The sequence below is a fragment of the Phascolarctos cinereus genome, unplaced genomic scaffold (assembly GCF_003287225.1).
Source record: "Phascolarctos cinereus isolate Bilbo 61053 unplaced genomic scaffold, phaCin_HiC Scaffold_5;HRSCAF=322, whole genome shotgun sequence".
Taxonomy (NCBI): domain Eukaryota; kingdom Metazoa; phylum Chordata; class Mammalia; order Diprotodontia; family Phascolarctidae; genus Phascolarctos; species Phascolarctos cinereus.
The window spans coordinates 288,676,755-288,701,436 of NW_027555958.1; the positions used below are offsets into that span (position 1 = coordinate 288,676,755).

Sequence of the window (24,682 nt, forward strand, 5' to 3'; positions counted from 1 at the left end):
ACAAACACTGTACTCTTATACTCCATGATGAATTTAAGTCCAATTCAAATGCAACTTCTACCACGAAGCCTTCCTTGATCCTTCCAAACCTCACAGAGGATTGTGTTTTGCACTTCTCTACTGCATGATTGTGTAATATTATGTACTACAGCTATCCATATCTTTCCCCTCACGAGAGGCTCCTTACTGCCTTTTACAATCAGGTTCCAATCTCTCTTTCCAGGCTGGTTGATTCCACATTAATCCTCTTCACACATTCTATGTTCCAACTAAATGGGACCACTTGATGGGCTTTGTACATGAAATCTGATCTCCTATCTATACCTCTGCACATGCTGTCTCCTGTGTATGTGATGCTCTTCCTCCCCCCTCCTCACCTTTGCCTCTTGGGACCCCTGGCTCTCTTCAAGGTTCGACTCAACTGCTATCTCTTACAAGAGGCTTTTCCTAATTCTCCCTGTTGTTAGTGCCTCAACCCAATTACTTTGTATACTTTATATACAGCATTTACTTCATCATCATCATCATGGACTTAGAACTGGAAGGGATCCTAAAGATCCTCCAGTCCAATCCCCTTGTTTTACAGATGAGGAAACTGAGGCTCACAGGGGTTAACTCGCCCAAGGGCCCAGAGGTAGTAAGAAGAAGAGCTAAGATTCAAACCCAGGTTCTCTGACTCCTAATCTAGCTCTCTTTCCACTGCAAATACCTATCTAGGCACATGTTACCTTCTCCCAGTGGAATGTAAGCTCTCTGAGGGCAGGCACTGTGTTCTGCCTCTTTTTATATCCCCAGCACTTAGCACAGTGCCTGGCACATCGTAGGGGCTTAATAAATGTTCATTGATTGATTGATTCTTTAAGGACAGATACTTTTATTTCTGTTCTTGTCCCTTTATGCTCAGAACCTAATGCCACGTCTGGTAAACAGAAGGTGCTTAACAAATGCTTTTTAAAAAAATCTGTATTTTGTATCTAGCACAACGATCTACATATACCAGGGGCTTTGTTACACTGGATTGTACCTTGGGCATCTTGCAGGCTTTGGGAGACTCAATACCCTGGAAAGAAGGCACCTCCTGGCTGGGGAGCTCCAGGTCTCTTTGGCAGGAGGCTTTCAGCTTTCCATAGCGCACACTGCAGTGGTGGAGACTCTTGCGATGCCAATTCTGACGCTTTCCATCCCAATCCTCACTGACGCCAAACCACTGTGCAGTGCCCCTGCAGGAGCAAACACAGATCTAATGCATATGTCTAGAGGAAGCTTCAAGTCCCTTCCAACCAAGTGTTTACCACCTCACCGACCCGCTTAGAAAGGTCTCAAGGGAACAGAGGAGAGAGGGGATGCGCATGGATGTGTGTTTGGGTTTTTTTGTTTTTTAGGTTAGGCAATGGGGTTAAGTGACTTGCCCAAGGTCACACCGCTAGTAAGCATTATGTGTCTGAGGCCAGATTTGAACTCAGGTCCTCCTGAATCCAGGGCCAGTGATCTATCCATTGTATCACCTAGCTGCCATGGATGTGTGTTTGTGTGTGTGTGTGTGTGTGTGTGCACAGGAGGGATGAATCACTCCACTTCAATAAAAGGCTTACTCTTTCTCTTTGAGCCCATGACCAGGTTCTACTCCTGGGAGACTTTAGGGAGGTTACTTATCCTCATTGGGCTTGGGCTTTCCCATCTGTAGAGTTGAGCTAAAAATTCTTCCCCTATCTCCTTCAGGAGAATGTCATAAGGATAAAATGAAATAATGAATATAAACATACTTAGGAAGTGAGAGTGATATATAAACACAAGGGATTATTACTACTTGCCCTCAAGAGACTTACTTAGGTGCTTCAGGATCCTAGGGAGGTGTGTGATAGATTAAAGTCTGGTCCTCACCTTCGGATACTCTGGGATAGGGAGGCCTGGCGACGAAAGCCAGGACGCCGATCTGAGTTGTTTTCGTGCCAGCGCCCTTGAGGCTCCTGCATGCTCACACTCTTCATATAGGCTGGGTTCCTAGGCCTCTGGAAGGGGCAAGGAGGAAGCAAAAGGGACAGGGAAGAGATTTTTAGTTCTCTAATTTGAATATCTCCTAGAAATCAGAGTCTTGGGTTCTGTTCTGTCCTGCATCCAAATGGCAAGGATATCACAAAACTGGGGTGAAGGAGTGCACTTCGGTCTCAGACGAGAACACTTCACTGTGACCTGTGGCACTATGGTAGGGGAAGGGGCTGCTGCCTCTGCCCACAATCCTGAACACTGTTGGGAGAGGAAGGGAAGGACCCTGAGCTTGGGGTCCTAGGTTAGATGTAAGAAGTTAACAAAGAAGCAACAAATCTTCATCTAGCCAGCCTCATGCCTGCTTGCTGTTCTGTGAACACACTAGTTACCCACTAGAAGGCAGCTCTCTATCTATAACATGGTGCCAGACAGGCGAGGCTGGGGTCATGAGCCAGTCTTGGTAACATCTCCCCTCGAACCCCATCCCCTCCTCTCCTCCCTTTACCTCAGGCTGGAGCATGCTGTCCTGTTCACCCATGGCTGCGACTTCCGGGGGTGGGATAGTGATGGAGAGGTTGGGTGGCTTTCGGCTCTGTAGACGGCTACCGGAAGAGGAGATACTTCCTCCATTCTGGTCACTGGAGGCCATTGCAGGGCAGACAAGAGAGGATTCATACACCCCAGTGGGCTCTCTAAAGAAGAGATAAGGACAAATCCAGTCTTACATACATATACTAGCTGTGTGACCCTGGGCAAGTCACTTAACCCCAACTGCCTCACAAAGAAAAAAACATTTCTTTAAAAATATATATATAAAAAGAAGAGATAAGGGGAATGAACATTAGATGTGGTCAGACTAGATAGGGTAGATAACCTGGCTGGCAACTCTTTTAGGATAGGCCCAGAAAGGAACATCCAAGATGCCCAAGAGGCAGACAGTCAGGGGATAGTAAGGAAGACCTAAGTTCAAATCCAGCCTTGGACACTTACCACCTGTATGACCCTGGGCAAAGTACCTAACCTCTGTCCGCCTCAGTTTCCTCAACCAGGGAATCCCCTAAAATGGGGATCATAATAGTGCCTACCTCCCAGGGCTGTTATGAGGATCAAATCAGGTAACATTTAAAAAGTGCTTAGCACAGTGCCTGGCACATAGTACACGCTTAGTAAACCCTGGTTCTCTACCCTTCCTCCCTCCTTTCTTCAGATGCTTACTAACAGTGTGACCCCTGGGCAAGTCACTTAACCTCTGCCTTCCTCAGTTTCCTCAATTGTAAAATGGGGACAATAACAGCATCAAATTCCCAGGATTATTGTGATCAAATGAGATAATATTAGTGAGGTGCCTGGCCCAAAGTAAGTGTTTAATACATGCTTGTTCCCTTCCCTTTCCCAAGGAAGGACCATGAATCTTACCCTAGAGATTAAGGTGGAGATTGAAGTATATGGCAGAAGCTGGTTTAGGCTGGGGGTGGGGGGGTGGGATACAGGATGAAGATAAGGAGGGTGGACATTTCTGTCTTTCTGTGACCTTCAACAACAACTGAGTGGACAATTCTTTCAGCAAGAGGAAGAGGAATATCTGGTCCCCAGGAAGCTGGTAATAAATATTTGTTCTTACTTTTTTTGTATCCCCAGTGCTTAGCATAGTGCTTGCTACATAGTACGTGCTTAATAAATGCTTATTGATTGATGAGCTTAAACTGGGAAAGCCTCTTCCCCACCCTACTTTCCCACTGACTTGGCTTTTGGTCATTCTTCCCTGAGCAAAGACCAATTATGGAGTGGAAAAAGGGGACCGACTATACTACCCCCATCCTCTGGTCAGAGACTTGGCAACAATTCAAGCAGCGGGGGCAGATTTCTGTGTCCATGGGGCGAAGAAGGACTAGTTCTACTTCTCTCTCTGTCTGTATGTTGGGAGGTGGGGGTGGGGGAGGCTGGCAGTGCAGAGTAGGAGGAGGGTTGTGGAAGGGGAGGGAGGGAAAGGAATCCTGGGCGACCCCATTTATTGAGCCACAAACAAAGCTTCTGTAGTTGTGCCTAAGATCTGGTTGTAGGCTCCCTGGGCTGGGCTGATGTGCAGGGAGAACACGGCTATCCTAAGAGGGTTTCCTGCTCTGCACTAGGAAGTGGTGGCTCAGTTCCAATTCCTGGGGGACATGAAATTAAACCAAACCAAACTCATTTGTTTCTGACTCTCCTGGCCTCCCAGGTCCTATTTCAAGTTGGACTGAAACTGTCATATGTCCAAGGCTTTTTAACTCTGTCACTCCAGTACACTCTGTTGTTACATCATGGCTGATTTCCCCTTCTTCACCCTTTTTGCTGTTCCCTGACGATGTTCCCCCCTCAGACGACTCTGCTAGTTCCTCTTTGCAATATCCTGACAGAGAGGAAGCAGACTCACTAGGCCAGGGGTGGAGTGCCTAGCTATGAAAACTGAGCAGATGCAAATTTAATCAGGTCAAAAACCTGTCCCCTTTTTACCCCAAGCCCTCAAGCTGGGGCAGTTTCGGAATAGAAACAATGAGCCAAGCTGGGCCGAGCTTGGTCTAGCCTCTCCTAGCACAGGACCCAGGTTTTATCTTCTCCGCTCTCATATTAAAATGCAAACTGAAGTCTTGGCAGGGCAATCTATCTACCAAAGAGTGCCATGTCTGGTTCTCAAGCGTGCACCTCTGGATTGGTACAGATGGGAAGGTGTGCTCCCATTATTCTGGGATACAATAGTGGTACAGAATAGAGTAGGAGGAGGGCATATTACGGACAGAGGTGAGAGAGAGGAAAGGGATCTCAGCACTAAGAGTCACCTTGCTCTCTATGTCTTACCATCAAAATGGGGGCCTGTCCAACAAGCAGTTTCTCAGGAAGCAGGTGTCCTCAAACTAGATGAAGTTGGCTTTGGAACATTCCGCAGTCCTCCTCCTCTCTCAGCATGGGTGGCACCAAGATGAGACCCTGGAGAAGAGACAGACATACAGCCCAGCCCAGTCAGACTAGGGTAGCCTCCTTATGAGTCAGTTACAAAGAGCTCCTGAGAAAGAAAAAATGCAGAGAGGGAGGTGAGAGGAGAGAGAAGAAAAAAAGAGAAAAGTGGGGGGAGACAGGGAGAAAGAGAGGGAGGGAGGGAGGCAGAGACACACAGAGATAGAGAGAAAGACACAGAGAGAGAAGAAGAAAAAAGAAGAGGAGGGAAGGGGGAGAAGAAGAGAGAGAGAGAGAGAGAGAGAGAGAGAGAGAGAGAGAGAGAGAGAGAGAGAGAGAGAAGGGAGGGAAGGAGAGGAAAAAGCCAGATTAAGCACACAGCCACAAAGCCACAGGGGCAGCTAGTCAGTCAAGGGGTTGGCCCAAGTCCTAATTCATCTTCACACCTCCTCCAGTTTCTCCTAGTACAGTGCTCTGCACATTGAATTTGTATAATAAATGCTTGTTGAATTGGAAGCCAGCAGGGTTAATAGAGGAACTTGCTTAGACATTGAGAAAAGAGTCTCTTCTTCGCTCTAAGTCAAAATACTGTGCTGCACAGTGAAAAGACACAGTCAGATAGAGCATACATAACCAGTATGTTTTGGGGTTTTTTTTTAAAGGCAGTTGGGGAATTGGGGAGGGAATCCATCCATGGTTGTCACCCTAGAAGTGTAAGCAGTGAGAGGCAGAGGGACCACCTCATACAGGGAGTAAGGGAACAAGGAGTCAAGCAGACAGAAATCTTTGTTCTCCCTCCACAGAGTATTTCTGGCTTCCTCATTAGAATGTAAGCTCCCTGAGGGCAGGGACCCTTTTTTTTTTTTGCCTGGTCCTCCAAGTGCTTAGCAGGTGCTAGGCACATGATTAACGCTTAATAAATGCTTGTTGATGAACCCCTGTTACCCATCTGACAGAGAGGTGATAAGATTCAACATGCAGAAGACATATGTATTTTTGGATCTGGCCTAATGTGGGAATCTCTCCACTGGGAAAAAAAGGAGCCATTGTTTCCTTGTATCCTTGTAACTGAACCAGAGCAGGTCATACAAATCTCAACTCCGCCCTTTGGTCCAATGTCTTACTCCTTTATTCACTTTGTTTCTGAACTCATATACTTAAAAAGACCCAGACCGCTGCCCCCCCCAAAAAAAACCTCTTAAACCACAAACACCAAATTTATGCCCTTCAATCAGACCTTAAGCACAGGAAAACATGAGCCAGCAGCTCCAGAAAACACTTCTGTGTACAACTGATATCATATTGCTTGCCTTCTCTCAAGGGATGGGGGAGGAAATGGAGAGGAAGAGAATTTGGAACTCAAAATTTAAAAAAAATGAATGTTAAATTCTTTTAAAAATGTAATTGGGAAATATTTAACAAAATAAATAATAATATATTAAGCGCCAAAAACAAAACAAAACACCCCAACGCTGGCAAGGGACTATTTCCAATGCCACACTCAGGGTCTGACTTCTTCCTGGTGCTTGCTGCTGGGAGTGCAAGAAAAGCATGGTATAGCGGAGAAAAGACGAAATCAACAATCACGGGACCTACATTGCCCCGTCTGGGCCCATTTCCTCATCTATAAAATGCAGACGTTGAGGTGAATGACTTATAATGTTCCTTCCAAGTCTAAAAATGCTGTAATTCTTTTACTCAGATTCTGTTATTGTTATTCAAAAACCAGTGAACCCCAGGGCTTGAAGAGTAGCTGGCTGGAATTGAGAGGCTTCCTCCAACACTGCCTGGCAGTTTCCAGGGCTCAGCGGCCCAAGTCTGAAGAAAACTGGGCGAGCAGTAGTTGGTGATGCTGACTCTGCATTGGAAAAGCACCTCAAGGGCAAGTTCACTTTTTGTTTGCCCTGGACCCAGAGTATACAAACCTTGATCCCAAAGCCTCTGTGGTGTGACTTGGTTGTTGTTACTGAGTCATATTCAATCATATCCTACTGTTGGTGACCCCATTTGGGGTTTTCTCAGCAGAGATACTGCAGTGGTTTGTCATTTCCTTCTCCAGCTCATTTTACAGATGAGGAAGCTGAGGCAAACTGGGTTAAGTGACTTGCCCAGGGTCCCAAGCTAGTACATTTCCGAGGGCAAATGCAAACTCAGGAAGATGAGTCTTGCTGACTCCAGACCCAGCACTCTGCCCCCTGTGCCACCTAGCTGCCCAGAGGCTGATTATTGCCCTTTCCCAATTTACTCTCCAGACAAAATGGCCTGTTGGCTATTCCTCCATAACCCAGATCCCACCTCTGTGCCTGGAATATTCTCCTACCTTACCTTTATCTCTTGGAACCCCCAAAATCTTCAAGGATCAGTATAAAGAGCGATCTCCTTCCTGATTCTCCCAATTACTGTGTATTTATTGTGTATATATCCTACATTTGCTAATCTGTGAACATACTGAATTCCTCTAGTAAAATAAAACTCCTTGAGGTCAGGGTCTATTGAGTTTTTGTTTTAAGACTGGGTTTCTCCTCTCCCCCCTGCCCTGCATTAAAAAAAAAAGTTTGGTCTTTCCATTTTCTCCAGTCTGGAAACATAGGGACTACTTACGGCCAGATCCCACCACAGATAGGTGCCTTAACTTTCTCTGTTTCCAACCTGGGCAAGCTCACTCCTCCTTAGGCAACTTAGTAGCTACTCCACCCTTCTTCCCTGGAGCTCAAGACTAGGATGTGCAATGACTTAATGCAGACACTCCTATCAGCAGAGCCGGCTGCATCTCAGAACTGTCAAGCAATCCATCAGCCTCAGATTCCCTCAGAGCTGGAATTACAGGTATATGCCACCAGGCTAGGCCTGTTTAGTTTTTGCATTTGTATGCTCTGTACCTGGCACACAGTAGGCTATAAATAACGACTTGTCAATCAAATGACTGACAATCAGCTCGAGGTTCTATCTGTTTCATTAAGAAGAAGATGAAAGACTCAAGCATTTCCTTTCCCTGACACCATATGCTTCTGACCCAGATGAGACACAGGAGTTTGGGGGCAGTGAACTCAAATATCCTCTTTCCCTCCATGCTGAACTGGTTCATATGCTCATTGATTCCTGGAAGCTGAGTAGGAAGGCTGTTCTGTGCCCTGCTCCCTTCTCTCTCCCCCCCCTCCCCCCAGCTTGCACACTCTAATTTACCCTTGGGGTAGCTCTGAGGCAGTGTCACTAACTAGGACCTCTTCATGGAAAATTTCTTGGCTTGGCAGTACTTTCTCAGGGGCTGAGCTGCAGAAGGAGGGCAGCAGGCGGGCAGGGCATGGGAGGGCAGCAGCAGGCAGGCAGGGCACAGAAGCCACCATTGTGTGGGCACACACTGCCCCCAGTGCAGTGAGGTCAGGCAGATCAGGGCAGTGAGGCATTCTGGGTAGCCCCCACCTATTCCCCTTGGGCTCTGTTACACTCACTAGGCAGCCAGGAGTAAGGATGGGAACCTCTCTATGTAATTGTATAATCATCTGGGCACTCTCAGTGTTTTGTTTTGGTTTTTTCTGCTGGATGGATTCCAGTGGGGTATAAACAGAAAGACACCCAGATTTGGAGCCGGGGTACCCATGTTCAAATCCCAGCTCTACTATTTCCTGAACTTGGTCAAGACACCTACAATCACAAGATTTTAGATATGGAAAAGAACTAAGAAATCATCTTATTATGTCCTTTCATTTTATAGGTGAGGAAACTGAGGCCTAGAAAAGTTAAATGCTTGTTACGAAGGTAGTTAAGTGCCAAGACTTTAATCTGACTCCAAATCTCACAGCATCACTTAACTTCCTCACCCCCCATGCACCTCAGTTTCCCTGTCTGTAAAATGAAGCTAATATTTGTACTACCCACTTCAAAGGATTGTTATGGGGATTCAAAAAAGAAAAATAAGCTAAAAAAGGACATGCTAGGTCATTTATTTCTTAGTTGCAGATCCAGCCCCTGACTGCCAGCAGTATGCCAGTACAGACTTTCTGGTCTTTGCCCCCAGCCGACCTGTATATCCCTCTTGCTGGGCTTCTAGGCCCACCTTTTCTCTCTACTGCCTAGGCTCACAGACCTTTATCTCCTCAAAGAATCCTGTTTTCTCTGCTACCAGGATGGAGCTTGATAACAGGGAAAGAGTACTGATTAGGGAGTCCCAGGATTCTAATGCTTACTGTGGATAGAGTGCCAACCCGGAGTCAGAAAGACCTGCATTCAAATCTGGCCTCAAACAAACACTAGCTGGGTAACCCCTGTGCAAGTCACTTAATCCCTGTTTGCCTCAGTTTCCTTATCTGTAAAATGAGCTGGAGAAGGAAATGGCAAACCACTTCAGTATCTCTGCCAAGAAAACTCTAAAAGGGGTCATGAAGAGTGACTAAACAACAAAAATGGGAAGGAGTGACTGGCTCTTTCTCTTTTTTTTTTGGTGAGGCAACTGGGGTTAAGTGACTTGCCCAGGGTCACACAGCTAGTAAGTGTTATGTATCTGAGGCCAGATTTGAACTCAGGGCCTCCAGGGCCGGGGCTCTATCCACTACATCACCGAGCTGCCCCTGACTGGCTCTCTTAAGGTGGCTCCCAGATGTGAAATCTTGGAAAAAATATTGTTTAAAGTAAAATACTCCCTGCTCTTGTCTGGTCATGAGTGGTATGGGCATTGAGGGACTACCCAAGAGGCCATATACACATCCTACAAAAAAGGGATGGGGTGGAGCTGGGTTCTAGAAAGCTATCTTCTGATTTTTTCTACAGATGGCAGGTCTTAGAAAGTGGTTCAGCTTTACTGACACTCCCTGCAAAGATGGCGAATGTTGCCTCACTCCCTCACCCCCTCATCCCCTGAGCACAAGGTTTGGAGAAGAACAGATGGCAGAGACAAAGCAGAAGAAAGCACCAGGGTGCCTGGGGTAAAAGTCCCTGCCCTGAATTTATCTCTCTCACCCTAGAAGCTATTGCTCACTGTAGAGGAAATTGCAACATCCTGGGACCAGGGCTCCACCAGGCTTGTATGGCCACAACAGGCTTTCCACATGACTAACCAGTCACTCAGCGGAGCCAAAGCAGGGGACCAGGGAGGAAAGAACCTGTTTCTCTGCCTTGCCATCCTCATCCCAACCTAGAAACGGCTTCCTTTTTTTCCGTTCTTTCTTTCTTTCCTTCCTTCCTTTTTTCCTCTTCCTCTTTTCTCCCTACCCCTTTCTACCTTTTCCCTTCCCTCCCTCCCTTGTATTCCTTCTTTCCTTCCTTCCATGTCCCTCAAGCCTGAGGACTTTATTTTAACAACTCTGAATCTCCTCCAGGAAAAAGTTTTGGATCAAGCCATGGAATAGCTAGGGCTGAGTAGAGGGGTTTTAGATTTCAAAGGAATATAAGGGGTCTATTTTCATTTGATAGAGACAGACACAAGCCCAGAGAAGTGACTTTCACACAGTCACACAGCCAGAGAAGCAGACATAGGGGACAGTCCTCCCTATATTCACCATGGGGCTCACTTTGGGAAAACCTTTAAGTCCTGATGGAGGAGGAAGAGCAACAGAAAGGATGTGAACTAGAGGTCAAATCACCTGGAGGGAACTACTACATGCCCCTTTATAGGCTTTTCATCTTTCTCCCTCCTTTTTCCTCAATCCCCTCCCCCGACCCCCATGAAAGCCCCCAAATTGAAACAATTTATACTGGCCCTACTTCAAAGACTGAACATGTCAGCCTAGCTTTCCTTAGGCTGTGATCCCGGTAGGGAAATGGGCAGAGAAGAAGTAGACAGGTATAAGAACTACCCATTTGGGGGAAGCAGGTTTTCCAGGAAAGGGTAGGTCTGGGTAACCACTCCCAGTCCAGCTGATCTCAACATCTCCAGGCCACCAGGAATAGCTAGGCAGGCCCAGCTTCTGCTAAGTCAGGCACTGCTTTCTTTTAGCACTCAGCTCTCTAGTTCAACTCTAACCACAGACATCCTAAGTGGGCAGCCAATGGGTAGGGTGGGGCACAGAGAAGTTATAGTATGACCTGGCCTTAAGATTATATATGGACTTTTTCCCATCTATCACCAGGAATCACCAGAGAGACCAGAAGTCTCTCCAAAGCCTTTCTCAGTACAAAGTTTTAAAAAGTGATTAACTAGGTAAAGAGAAAATTGTTTTTAAAAATTGCCGATTACACAGATAATATAATACTGATACCATACCCTAAAACTATGGTATATGGCCAAGGCAGTTCTTAGAGGTAAATGCGTATCACTGGCTGCCTATTATTAATAAGAAACAGGAAATTAATAGAGTTAGTACTTAATGGTAGAACAGCAACAAAGTATTATACCAACAGAAGACAGAAAAAATGAAATAACCAACACCAGAGCAGAGATCAATACAACTGTGAAAGTCTCTTTTTCATCGTAATTTTCACTGTCCCTGACAACATCTGGCCTTATTCAACAGGCTCCGTTGCCCACTGCGCCCAGGACATGTCCCACTGATAGGAGAACAAGGGCAGAATTGAGGCCATCATAAGAGAGGATACCCAGGTGGAGATGAAAAGAATAAAGAATTGACAGCCTATGGAAAAGATCTGAACAAAGGGTCTCCTCTCCATCATCCAAGTCAGGGGCGGGGAATCTGCGGCCTCAAGGCCAAGGCCGCAGATTCCCGCCCCTGATCCAAGCGATATGATGAGAAACCCAAGGGGGAAAGTTCGTGATGGGGATAGAAGAGGGTGTTGGGGTGGGGTTAGTGATGGGGCTCTTCTGAAATCCAGTCACCTGAAACCAGAAAGTGAAACTACTTCAACTTCCAGGCCAGTTTCAGAGCTGGGGGAAGAGGATGAGTCAGCTAAACTCCTCTGGGAGAGTGGCCTGCCCAGAGTGGACAAGGAGCTTTAACAACAGCTCTGGGGATGGATGGCCAGGGAACCTAACCTGGCTGAATCACAGGATGAGACAGGAGCCCCAAAACAGGTTCTGTCCCAAAGGTAAACATGACTCCCTGGCTGCTTCCCCACCACGGAAACCGAAACCTGACTCCCTCCAGCTCCCAGTGGCCTTTCTGGGAACCCAGGCCGTTTTTAGAAAGCTGCAAAGAGGAAGCAGGAGCCACAACAGCACACACCCACTGTGTGTTCGGCAGCAAAACTCAGTTATGCTGACCTCATGGAGTGGATCCCAGGACCTCCCCTCAGGTTTCCCCCACCCCCTCAGAAAAAGCAGCTTCGGTCATATGACCACCCACCCAACCCAGCACCCATGACATCCAGTCACTCAGCAAATGAACACCCTTTCAGCCAAAGTGGGGGTGGGGAGGGCAGCAGGGATGGAGGAAAAGAAGGGCAGGAGTGAACCTTGTCTTTCTGTCTGATCAGTCTGTCTTGATCCTAGTATTCACATGCCTAGTGCTTAGCACAGTGCCTGACACATAGTAAGTGTTTAATAAATGCTTGTTAACCACTAGGGAAGGGAACAATTTAGGGAAAAGAAGATGCCTAAGCCTAGGGATTGGAGGTAGAGTGAGACAGGAGAGTAGGTGGTAAGGATTTCCACTTAGAGACTGAACACAATCACTTTGGAGATTATAAAAAGGGGTTAGAAAAAAGAATCAAGGATGGTAAAAAAAACCAGGATCAACCAGCAGCTCTCTCTCCCCCAGACTCACATCCACCTTCCTAAGAAAACCCAAGAGACCTGGCAGGTCTGCATGGTTGTGAAATAAACACATCACATACCACTTGTACGTCCCCCTGGGACAGATGCTCAAAGAAGACTGGAACAAGCCCTTCGTAGGTCCATACCCTGTCCTTCCCAAACCATTCGGGAGATGCTCCTCTGAAAAGAGGGCCTCTGATTGGTTCGAGTGCTCCAGGCTCTCAAAAGCTCCCACAACCTCTGCCTGTCCCAGAAATAGAGTCAGAAAGCCAACAGTGCCTGTGGCCGGTTCAGAGGGATGCCCCAGACCTTGACCCACCTCATTCTTCTAGCCTGACTCAGGTCCCTTTGCTCTGGGTCCGGACAGACCTAGCAAGGTATAGGAATCTCCTGAGCCCAAATCACGCAGCCCTCCTACAAGGTTCTGCAAACCACATGTTGCAGCTGCAGAGTAGAAGGTGGAGGAAACGGGTTAGATGTCAGTCTCCCAAAGAATCCCAGTAAACAGTGTGAAGGGGGAGGGGAAAAGGAGTCACCCACTTTTCACACTGCCCCTTCATTCTCAGCCATGGGCCAGGAGGCTAGGAACCCTATTCCCAAAACAGCTCAGTCCCACTTCTCCCTCCATCCCAGTGTAAGGCTGGATATCAGTTTGGCTTCCCCCAATTAGACTGTGAGCTCCTTAAGAGAGGAGGAAAAGTTTTTTAAATGTTAAAAATTTAAAAAGAGAGAGAGAGAGAGAGAGAGAGAGAGAGAGAGAGAGAGAGAGAGAGAGAGAGAGAGAGAGAGAAAGGGGGTGGGGTGGGGTAGAAGACTGTTTTTATGTTTCTTTGTATCTCCAGTGCTTAGCATACTGCCTGACACACAGTAGGTAATTAATAAATGCTTTCAGAATTCACTTCACTTAGCACAGCATTATACATAAATGAAGCTGAGTGACTGGAAGGTGATGAAATTTAGGACACAACCCCTCCCCAACAATGCCTCACAAACGAAGCAAGCCAAGTGAAGCCACTGGGCCCTCCAGTGGGTTCTCAAATCTGCCCAGACTGCAGCTATCATCAATATCAACTCAAAATAGAAATGTAGGCTGCAAATTGACTTAGAGAACCACAAATTAACATTATCTTCACTGTACTGTGTTTTTATTTATTTTGTGAAACATTTCCCAATTCCACTTTAATCTGATCTAGAATCTTGTTTTTACTACAGGAACATAATTCCTGAGTCTCTGGGGAAAGCTTTAGGGACATTGTCCACAGAGGGCATCCTGAAGCTTAAACTCCACCCCCAACTCTAGGTAGCTCAGCCCCCTATCAGAATCCTTGCTACCATAGAATCTTCAAGAACTTGGCATTGTTAAAAAAAAAAAATTCCAAGGGACAGGTAAGTGGCTCAGTGGATGAAGCACTGGCCCTGAAGTCAGGAGGACCTGGGTTCAAATCAGGTCTCAGACACTTACTTGCTGTATGACCCTGGGCAAGTCACTTAAACCTGACTACCTCTAAAAAAAAAAAAGAAAAAAAGAAAAAAAATTCCATGAAATATATTCTCCACCTCATCTCCCCCTTGCCCCCAGCCAATATCTTGGAGTTTGGGAGGGGCTACATTTCACATTATTCCTCTTCTTACTGCCAACAGAGGTCATATCTTCAAACCTTCAGCATCTTTGGGCAGGAAGGTCCTTCAAAACTCACCCCAGGCAGCCAGGTCATTCTTAGTGCCAAACTCCTAGGAAGGAAACTCTACAGGCTTCTTGGGTATCCTGGTACAATTCCAATGTGTGACACCCCCCCCCCCACCTCAACCCCAAAGTGCAGGGTGTGGGAGAAGTGGAAACCTGGGTTCAACTGCTGTCTCTTGTAACCTGCTAGCTGTGTGATCCTAACCTTAATTGACTTTACCTCTTCAGGCCTCACTTTCCTTTTTCTGTAAAATGGCTATAATACTACACTAGTTACCTCCCAGGGTTAATTAATGACTATCAAACTGGCTAACATGGGAAAGTGCTTTGAAATGCCAAATGTGCCATAAAAATGTAAGATGTGATTACTAACCTAATTAAAACAGCTGTTAACCATAGCAAAGCAGGCAGTCACTGTCAGTCAACAAGCATTTATTAAGTGTTTACTATGTGCCAGGTCCTGGGCTAAGCAATGAGGATGTAAAGCAAGGCAAAAATACACAGAGCTCCCATTCAAACGAGGGCACAGACAAAGAACAAATGGAAAGGCCTGTCTTCAAATTCTGCCTCAATCTACGTGCAAGTCAAGTCAACTCCCTGAGTGTCCATTCCTATATCTACAGAGTAGGGGAACTGGACAACAGTTATCACGAAGGTCCCTTCCAGTCCTAATTCCTAACACCCCAATCCTGTGCCTTTAAAACACTCTCAGGCATCTATCCTCCACGGGAAATGATCCCTGTTCTTTCCTACTTAAGTTGTGGGAACTTGTCTTGCTTCATTGTTGCAAAGGTTTTGATTTGCTTTTTGCTCTTTTGGTAAAAGGGAAGGGATGTAGGAGGGAGAGAAAATAGATTTTTGTTAATTGAAAAAAATTAAATTTTTCCTTCTTCCTACTGAAATAAAGTTCGCTCAACAGAAAGAATACTAGGTGGAGGCCAAATTCCCCATGGCCTTGTGAGCAGTCTTAACAACATCTCTCTCTCTCTCTCTCTACCCACTATATCTAGATGGCCCCAGACTCCAGCATGCTTCACACCTTTCCATCAAATGACACCCCCTTTCCCTCCTTTGCTAGGAGAACAGTAATCAATACTACCAAAGCTTCTAGTAAGGGCAAATCAATAAACTGCCCTATTAGTCTACTCACTCTCTGGAAAAATTTCAAGCCCCAAAACAACCTCTAAGAAGGCTATCACTCCAAATTTAAGTAGTCTTCCTCAATTAGAATAGAAGCTCCTTGAGGGCCAGGGCCTGTCTGGCTTTAGCATTTAAATCTCAGGAGTTCAGTACACTTTGGCAAGTACAGCTAAGAGGCAAGATAGATAGTGTTTGGCCTGGAGTCAGGAAGACTCCTCTTCCTTATAATTCAAATCTGGCCCCAGATTCTTACTAGCTGTGTGACCCTGGGCAAGTCACTTAGCCCTGTTTGCCTCAGTTTCCTCATCTATAAATTGAGCTGGAGAAGGAAATGGCAAACCACGCCAGTGTCTTTGCCAAGAAATCTCCAAATGGGGTCATGAAGAGCCAGATACCAACTGAAATATGACTGAACAGGAACAACAAAACAAGGGTATAAATGCTTTGTCATTCATTCATTTCTTCCCTAAGAAAGAATCCAGCCAGACACAAGCATTAAAAAGCTAGTAAACTAGACTTCCCAGAATACCCTCTGGGGCTGGCTATTTCCCAGAATGTCTTCACAGTGACAAAAACAGTCTAACCAAGGGCTAGAGCAACAGAGAACACAATGGCCCCAACCCCATTTTCTCAACCCAAGCAGCCTCCCTGGGGGACCTGGATTTGTCTCAGAGGTTCCCAAAATTATTTGCCTACTGCTCCCCTTTTAAAAGAATTACTCAGCGCTCCCCTGGAAATCTACTTTCTTTAACCCTTTAAACGGTCTGCCTTTTTTTTTTTTTTAAAGAAACTTGAATGATTTCAAACCTATGGCCCCCTGGATCATACCAACTCCCCCCCACCCCCTCCCCGGGTATCGCCCATTTGGGGAATTTACGGAGCTGCTCCATTCACTCCCTGAGTGTCTCTTAAATATGGAGAGAGGAGGCATGGTAGGGTAGAAGGAGACCTGAACTTGGAGTTGGGAGACTTGGGTTTGACTCCTACTAGTTTCCACACTTACTACCTGGCTGAACACAGTGGTGAAATCACTTTGCTTCCTCAAAGCCTCAGTTTCCCCATCTGTAGAATGAGGAGAGGAGGCAGCTAGGTGGCTCAGTGCATAAAGCTGTGGACCTGGAGTCAGGAAGACTTGAGTTCAAATCTGGCCTCAGACTTACTAGCTGTGTGACCCTAGGAAAGTCACTTCACCCTGTTTGCCTCAGTTTCCTCATCTATAAAATGAGCTGGAGAAGGAAATGGCAAACCACTCCAGTATCTTTGCCACAAAAACCCCAAATGGGGTCACAAAGAGTCAGACAAGATGAAAACAAATGAAGCTACATCCTTAGTTACTGTAAAAAACTGGCAGATGTGATTCCTCTTCCCCTGTCCTCAACTTTTCAGTTTCCTTTTATAGGTTGTGTTCTCCATTAGAATGTAAGTTCCTTGAGGGCAGGGACCACCTTTCTGCTGGCATTTACATTCCCAAGAAAAGCACACAAGAAAGAAGCTTGTTGAGCTAAGCCACAGTCAGTGATATCTAAAAGACTATGGAAAACGTGACAGGTATTGAAGGACCAGAAAAAAGCAACTTTTCAAAAAAAGGAAGAGAATAGAATTTGCAAACTCTAAGCTTGTTTTTGGTTTCTGGGGAAAATTCTAGAAGAGATCATTAAAGAGATGGTGGGTAAATGTCTAGAAATGGAAGCGGTGATTCCAAAGAACCAGCACGGCTTTATTAAATATGCCAAACTAACTTTATTTATTTATTGACAGGGTTATTGAACTGGTAGATCAGGGGAATTATGCAGATTTCAGGAAAGTATTTGATAAAGAATTTCATAATACTCTTCTGGGAAAGATGGAGATCTGTAGACTATGATAATACAGTTAGATTGTTTTGAAACTGGTTGAGTGGTCAGCCTAAAAGCAGCTCTTAATGGTTTACTGTCAACTTGGTAGGAGGTCCCCAGTGGAGTGCCACAATGATCCCTGCTGGAAACCGTTCTGTCAAATGTTTTTATCTGTGACTTGAACAAAAGTATTCTGATCAAATTTATAGATGAAAATAATATAACAGCTAAGAGTAACTAACATTTATATGGTACTTACTATGTCCCAGGCACTGTGCTAAGCACTTTATAATTATTATCTTATTTGATCCTCACATCTCTGGGAGGTAGGTGCTACTATTATCCTCATTTTACAGATGGGGAAACTGAGGAAATCCGAAGGTGGAGGGGTTATTTTGTTGGTTTTTTTCCTTTTAAATGACCTGCCCAGGACTACACAGCTATACTAAATGTCTGAAGCTGGATTTGAACTCAGATCTGCCTGACTCCAAGCCTTGCACTCTACCCACTGTACCATTTAGCTGCTCTAAATGACGAAATGACCAAAAAAAAAAAGGGATAGTTACTATACAGGATGACAGTCAAGATCCAAAAAGGCTAGAGCAGGTGAAATCTAAAAAGATGAAATTCAATATGGACACAGATAAAATATTTTAGTTGGATCAAAAAATCAATTTCACAAGTACGTGATTAGAGAGGCATGATTCAGCAGCAGTTTGAGAAAGATTGGGGGATGGAGGTTGCATTACAAACTCAATGAGTCAGCAATGAAAGGTGGCATCCAAAAAAAAAAAAACTAATGTGATATAGGGCTGCATAGCTTCCAGGAAGAAAGTGAAAGGATTGATAACATGGACAACCTTGAGTCCATACTATAAAAAAATCAATTGAAGAAACAAGGGATGTTTGGCTTAGAAGACTTCAGAAGGAAAACAGGGAGGAAACATGATTGGAGGGTCACTGGGTGAGAGGGATAAAGCTTGTTCTGTTTCTCCCCAGAGGGAGACACCCAGAGAAATGAGTAGAAGGTATAAAGAAGTAAACACCAATTTCTTACCAATTTGTTGTTATTGAGTCATTTCAGTTGTGTTTAACTCTTAGTGACCTCATTTTTCTTGGCAAAGATACTGCAGTAGTCTGCCATTTCCTTCTACAGCTCATTTTACAGATGAAGAAACTGAGGCAAACAGGGTTAAGTGATTTGCCCAGGATCACACAGCTAGTAAGTGTCTGAGGCTAGATTTGAACTCAGATCTTCCCTCAGAGTTCCGGTGCTCCATCTACTGCACTACCTAGCTCCCTCCTAACAATTAGAGATGTCCAAAAGTGGAATGGGCTGCCTCAAGAGGTAATATAAATTCCCTCTCTTTGGAGCTGAGGACAGATACCCCTGGCTAAGTATGTTACAGTGGGGAATCCTTTCAGGTATAGGTTGGCTTAACTGTTAAGGTCCCTTCCACCTCTCAAATTCTGTGATTCTGACAGAGGTACGGGCTGGGTATATAGATTTTGGAGTTATGTGAAGAAAAAAAAAAGGAGAGTTTAGTCCATGGGAATTGATGAGACCAAGAAAAGCAAACCAAGTATATCAAGAAAAAGCAAACAGGGAGAAAAGGGGCTGGGGAGGCACAGCCAAGATGGAATGCTAAATAACAGTGCAGTGAGCTTCCCTCCAAAAGACTCCAAAGAAATCTAAAAATGCACCAGACCAAATCCTGACTGGTAAAGCCAGAAAAAGTCACAGTGAGCCATTTGTTCAGTCCAGCTTGGCACAGGGAGACAGAGAGATTTTCAGACATGGGGGAAGGGTCGGGCCAAGAGCATGATGCTTGTAGAAACACTGCAGGACCCCTGAGATCCTAGGCCAGACACTGGGGCACCACGATGGGGATGGGTGCTAACTGGCAGCTTTGTCACTCACGCCCCAGTTCCAGATCACAGATGCAAGGCAGAGTGAGAAGGGCACTTGCATAGGAAAGGGGGCAGCATCTCTGGACAGGGAGGCTTTGGCCTGTATATGGCAAAAGGAAGAAGTTCAGAAGCAGAGAGTAACAGTGGTATAGATCAGAGTCCAAGCTCAGAGCAGGGTCTCAGTTCCAGCATCTGGCCCAGTCTACAGAGGAATAACGAAAGCAGATCAAAAGGAATGCTATTCTTTTGTCACTTTGAATCAATAAAGCTTTCTAGCTAGCTGATAGGGCCTGAGTCCAACAGTAGTCTATGGAACCCAGGTCAGGAACTTGCAGAGCTCAGAAGGGGTTGGGGAGAGAGTGGGCAAGAGGGGAAGCAATCAGATTTTGCCCTGAAGCACTGAAAATGTGCAGGTCCCAGACCTGTTCCTAAGATCCTGGAATAACACAATATACACTACCCCAAGAAAGCAGCAATAGAAGCAGCTATTTCCTCTTGGAGGCAGAACCCAGCCCTAACAAGTCTGAGTCAGGAAGCAGGCTGGATAAATGGCAAACTAAAAAAAAAAAAATTTTAAAAATCTCACCATGAGCTATTATTGTGGCAGAGATGCTCAAGACACAAATGCAGATGAGAATGACTCCAAAACATCTATTAGCAATGCCTCAGAAAAAGAAAAACAAAAAAACAAAACAAACCCCCCCCCCACAACTTGGACTCAAATTCAACAAGAATTCCTGGAAGAAATGAAGCAAGAATTTTTTTTAAAAAAAGTTAAAATTTTTTTTTGTGAACGGAATAAGAGTGCTTGAGGAACGTTTTGGAAAAGAAATGAGAGATGGTAGAAAGAACTGGAAAGGGAATTAACAACATGACTAAGAGGTATAAAACACTGTGTTCTCAAAATTCAAATGGACCAAACAGAAGTCAATGACTTCATAAGGCAACAGGAAATATGAAAACAAAGTTAAACACCTGAAAAAAATAGAAGAAAATATAATATATCTCATAGGGGAAAAAAATGACCTGGAAAACAGATTAAGAAGAAAAAAATTAGGAATCACTAGACTATCTGAGGGCAGCTAGGTGGTGCAGTGGATATAAGGCAGGGCCGGAAATGACTGAACAACAAATTGTTTGGAAAATTATGCTTGTCTCTTTGCAACTTCTTGTCATTTTTCCTGGTTCCTGCCTCTGAGGAGAAACAGAACAGGCTTTATCCCTCTCTTACCCAGACACCCTCCAAAAGACTCATCTTCCTGAGTTCAAACTGGCCTCAGACACTTACTAACTCTATGACCCTGAGTGAGTCACTTGACCCTGTTTGCCTCAGTTTCCTCATCTATAAGATGAGCTGGAGAAGGAAATGGCGAACCACTCCAGCATCCTTGCCAAGAAATCATGAAGAGGCAGCAGCTAGGTGACTCAGTGAATACAGCACTGGCCTTGGAGTCTAGAGACCTTAGTTCAAATCCAGCCTCACACGTAAAACACATAACACATAACACATAACACTCGCTAGCTGTATAACTCTGGGCAAGTCACTTAACTTCAACTGCCTCAAAAAAACCCAAACAAACAAAAAAAAGAAATCATGAAGAGTCAGACATGACTAAAAAAATGACTCAAAAACAACAATGGATTATCTGAACCCCCCCCACACACACACAAAGCCTAGACACGATATTTCAAGAAACCTTAAAAAAAATTTGCTTATATCTCTTATAACAAGAGAGTACAGAGAAAACAGAAAGAATCTACTGGTCTACTCCTGAAAGAAACTCCAAAATGAAAATTCCCAGGAACTGCATAGCTAAAATCCAGATTGAACAGGTCAGAGAAAAAATATGGCAAGCAGTCAGAAACAAAGAATTCATGTACTGAGAAGCCACCGTCAGGATCACACCCTATTTAGCAGCCATATAAAGAATCAGAGAACTTGGAATACAATATTACTGAAGGCAAGGGATATGGGCTTACAGCTAAGAATAATGTACCCAGCAAAACTAAGTATATTGCTACAGGGGAAAGAGATGAGTCTTTAATGAAACAGAAGGCTTCCAAATATTCTTGATGAGAAGTCCAGAGCTGTGGGAGGAACTCTGAAGTTCAAACTTCAAACACAATAGTGAAGAGAAACATAAAAACGTAAACATAAATGAACAATAACAAAGTATCAAAGGATAAATTGCTGACATTGAACTACTGGGAGATGACGCATATGTCCCCTCTGAGGTTTATCATCATCATCATCATCAGAGTTCTTACAGAGAGTCCTTAAATTAAAGATGGCCTGGGAGGGGTTCTGTTATGTCTTGATGATCTTAATCATGGGAGGAGGAATACAGTGGCAAGGAAGGGAGAGGAAGGTTAGGGAAAATTATCTCCCATAATCAGGGTGAACAAGTAGATATCTATACAAACAAGGAAGAGGGAGTGAGGGGAGCAGCTTGAACCTCACTCTTGTCTGGACTGGTTAAAGGAAGGAAGAGCACACCCAAATACACACAGAAATACATTTCACTCAACAGGGAAACAGGGAGGCAAGGGGGAAAGGGGAAGGTGGATTTGGAGGGTGGGTAGATTAAGGGAGGGATTAGTGCTAAGCAAAATAAAAATATTTATAGCTCTTTTTAAGGTGGCAAAGAATGGGAAACTTCAGGAGTGTCCATAAATTGGGAAATGGATAAACAAGTTATGGTATATAAATGTGATGGGATACTACTGTGCTGAACTCTTACCCACATAATGATCAACCATGATAGGATTCCAGAGGACCAGTGATGAAACAAGCTACCCACCTCCTGAGAGGTGAACTCAGAATGCAGAATGAGTCAAATATTTTTTGTACGTGGGCAATGCGGAAATTTGTTTTGATTGACTCTAAGTGTTTTTAATGGGTTTTGTTTTTCTTGTGTTTTCAACTGGGGTGGGAGGATAAGAAGGCAGATCTTGGATGATTGAAATAAATAAAATATTAAAACAGAAAGAAAGCTGGCTTTGGAGTTAGAAAGACATATTTCAGTTTTGCCTCTAACACATACTGGCTATATGACTGTGGGCAAGTCACTTAACCTCTCAATGGTCCAGCTAACTTTCCAAGACTGTAAGATGCAAAACAGGTGCCAATCTACTTTGATAGAGGGAGTTCTTCACCAGGAACTCCCTTATCAGATGAAATCATGGGACCATTGGGGAAAAAAAGTACTACAGAAGTGTAGGTCATCATTACAAAGAATTTTAATGGATTCCTTTTAAGTTTATAATTAATGATTATAATATCTTATATTTCTATAACACCTTATTTTAATAGTATAATTAATACTGATCATTTATAATAGCTTACATTTCTATAGCACTTACTGCTATTAAATTTTATGTTTAATTTCTTGTATTTATAATCTCCAATGCCTCACCACATTGTAGATACTTAATAAATACTTGTTGATTAATTGGGGGTGGGGGAGAAGGGAGAAGATACCACTCTAGGGAATAACCATGCCTAGGGGAGTGAGACATGGAAAATGACCCTGCAAATGTGACTAAAGAAGACTGATTTGATAAGCAGAATGAAAACTACGACAGTGCAGCATCACAAAGACCCAGGGAGGAAAGAGTGTCTGAGGAAAGGGTGGTCAACAGTATTAAAAGCTGCAGAGAAGTCAAGAAGGATGAGGAATGAGAAGATTATTGGATTTAGCAAAATAGGGATCATCGGTGAGCCTAGGGAGAGGTTTTAGTTGAGTGATGGGGATGGAAACCAGAGGCTGAAAAGTTAGTGTGTGACAAAAGAGAAGTGACAAGTGTAGACAGCTTTTTCTTGGAGTTTGGCTGTGAAAGAAGTATGGTAGGGTCTGGTACTACTGTTGTGACTTCCCCTCTGTGGAAAAACGAAAGGGTAAACAACTCAATAAACCACTAGGAAAATATGCTGCTATCTTCTGGAAAAAGTTCCATTGTTCTCCTCCAAGGGACCAGGTGGCCGACTGTCTCCCAGGGGCCCAACACAATGTCATTTATCTGTTGCGATAACTGGGCTTCCCCGAGTTCTCTAGTTTTCAGTGTTCTCATCTTTTTAGGAGGAAGCCTGTAAAACAGAAGCTGTGTATGAGGTCAGTGTGAATTCTAGTAGCTAATAACCCTTCCTCTTCATCTCTAGCTAAACACAGATGAGCAGGAAACTGGGGAATGCTTTTCTCCAATCTGGGCATGAGCTCATTCTGGAAATCCCCGTCCTGTGACCAGGGTAACATTGATGCCTTCTTAAAACTATGTGGGTGCTGCTTAAGCCCCAGGTATGTGGGTAGCAAAGGAGATGGAATCCCACCCAATCCTGTGCCATAGATAATAGGGTAACAAGTCATTTCCTTCTTTTCTTCCAGCTAGGCATAAGTAATCAAGGGAAATAGTAATAACATTGTTCTAAATCAGGGAGTGTGGCAGCCCTCTGCTGCCATCCCCACCCATACTGATTTCTGACCACTTGGCAATAGACTCAGGATGGAAAACCCTCCATAAGGCAGATGAGACTGATACCTATACTGCTGGACCAGAGGCCCGGGTAACCACTGAGGGTTCAGGTCATTGATGTTCTCTTTCCTCTCAGCTTCCACCTCCAACTCTTTCCAGGAAAACCAAACACCTCTGGTGATTCCCATGCCCCTTTGCAATGTGCCCTTTGGCAGAACTTATTTGTTTTTCCTTTTGAAGGAACAGGACATCCTTTTGGTGGCATAGGTTGCAGGTGCAGACTATCACAATACAGAATTGGTCTGATTCATTTCTTTAACTGGAAAGATGTGAACCTCATTGAGGACTTGTACAGTAAATATTAACAACCAAACCCCAAATTCTGCACACATTTAAAGGCTCCTCATTTTCTTCTTCCCTAAGAGGACAGTGCACCAAAGTAGTGTTGTGCCAAGAAGCTAGGTGACTTAGTGGCTAGAGTGCTGGACTTGGGAGTCAAGAAGACCTGAGTTCAAATCCTGTTTCAGACACTTGTATCCACACTAGCTGTGTGTCATTGTTATCTGAGCCTCACCTACCTCACAGAGTTATTGTGAGGATCAAATGAGATCACATATGTAACTCTACATATGTAACATGTAACACTAGCTGGGTGAGCCTTGGCAAATTACTTTCAACTTCAGCTTCCTCATCTATAAAATGGGGATAACAACAGCTTCTACCTCACAAGATTTTGCAGTGAGACTTAGGTGAGATAACATATGGGAAGTGCTTTGCAAACCTTAAAATGGGGCACTTAGGTGGCATAGTGGAGGACCTGAGTTCAAATATGGCTGCAGACACTAGCTGTGTGATCCTGGGCAAGTCTCTTAATCCTGTTTGCCTCAGTTTCCTCATCTGTAAAATGAGCTAGAGAAGAAAATGGCGAACCACTCTAGTATCTTTGCCGAGAAAACCCCAAATCAGGTCATGAAGAGTTGGACACAACTGAACAGCTATAACAACAAAACCTTAAAGTACAACGTAAACGCTAATTATTATTGTGTAAGGGATGAGGGAGGAGCAGGATTACCTTAATCACTCACT

At 44.5% G+C, this 24,682-nt stretch overlaps 1 protein-coding gene across 2 annotated transcripts in view; it reads right to left on the minus strand.

Annotated features, from left to right (window-relative positions):
• The window catches only part of RHBDF2 (rhomboid 5 homolog 2), a 44,376-nt gene that overhangs the window by 13,512 nt on the left and 6,182 nt on the right, over positions 1 to 24,682 (minus strand). For both annotated transcript variants that reach the window (XM_021002528.2, XM_021002529.2), the window contains exons 2-5: positions 4,819 to 4,947; positions 2,492 to 2,678; positions 1,882 to 2,009; positions 1,025 to 1,220 (exon numbers count right to left, since the gene is read on the minus strand). In XM_021002528.2, coding sequence (XP_020858187.1) covers positions 1,025 to 1,220; positions 1,882 to 2,009; positions 2,492 to 2,635 — 468 coding nt within the window. In that variant the 5' untranslated portion in view covers positions 2,636 to 2,678; positions 4,819 to 4,947. The remainder of the gene's footprint in view (positions 1 to 1,024; positions 1,221 to 1,881; positions 2,010 to 2,491; positions 2,679 to 4,818; positions 4,948 to 24,682) is intronic.